Genomic DNA, 560 nt, shown 5'->3' with positions numbered 1-560 from the left:
TCCCCCCCCCGCCCCCCGCCCCCCAGGGGTCCCCCAGGCCCCGCCGTAAGTTGTGCCCCACACCCCACACCCCCTGGGGGTCCAGCCCCACACTGCGGCTCACCCCTCTCCTCCTCCTCTTCCTCCTCCACAGGGTGCTGTTGGTGCTCCTGGTCCCAAAGGTGCTCGCGGTAGCGCTGGACCCCCTGTAAGTACCAGTCTGGGGGGGTTTGGGGGTGGTTGGGGCTCCCAGGGGATCCCCCCGGGCACAAAGACCCCTGAGGTGGCTTTAATGCCCCACCGTGCCTCGCTGCGTCCCCCTGGCACCGTGGGGCAGAGGGGGGCTGCGGCACTTCCAACCCTGCATCTCTAAAACCCTCTGGGGGGGACGACATCAACCTGGGGTGGCTTCATCCCCATGGTGGGGATGGAGCGGGGGGGAACGGGAGGGATTTGCCCTTATCAGCTCCCGGATCAGCCCCAGCTCCCCCCTGGACGGACGCTTTCGTCCTGGGCACCGGCCCCGGGGCTCCCTGCGGTGGCCCCCAGCCAGGGGACCGTCCCCTGGACCCGCTCCACGG

General features: G+C 70.4%; 1 protein-coding gene across 1 annotated transcript in view; it reads left to right on the top strand.

The window, feature by feature from the left end:
* LOC104131410 (collagen alpha-1(I) chain) overlaps positions 1-560 on the top strand; it is a gene marked incomplete at its 5' end in the record, with an annotated part of 39,663 nt that overhangs the window by 35,509 nt on the left and 3,594 nt on the right. The window contains 2 exon segments of the mRNA XM_035900131.1: positions 21-45; positions 134-262. Of these exon segments, the coding sequence (XP_035756024.1) occupies positions 21-45; positions 134-262 (154 nt within the window).

The sequence above is a fragment of the Egretta garzetta genome, unplaced genomic scaffold (genome assembly GCF_000687185.1).
Source record: "Egretta garzetta isolate BGI_Z169 unplaced genomic scaffold, ASM68718v1 scaffold868, whole genome shotgun sequence".
Taxonomy (NCBI): Eukaryota; Metazoa; Chordata; class Aves; order Pelecaniformes; family Ardeidae; genus Egretta; species Egretta garzetta.
The sequence above is the reverse complement of the archived record's forward strand: the minus strand, read 5'-3'. Positions and strand labels throughout refer to the sequence as shown.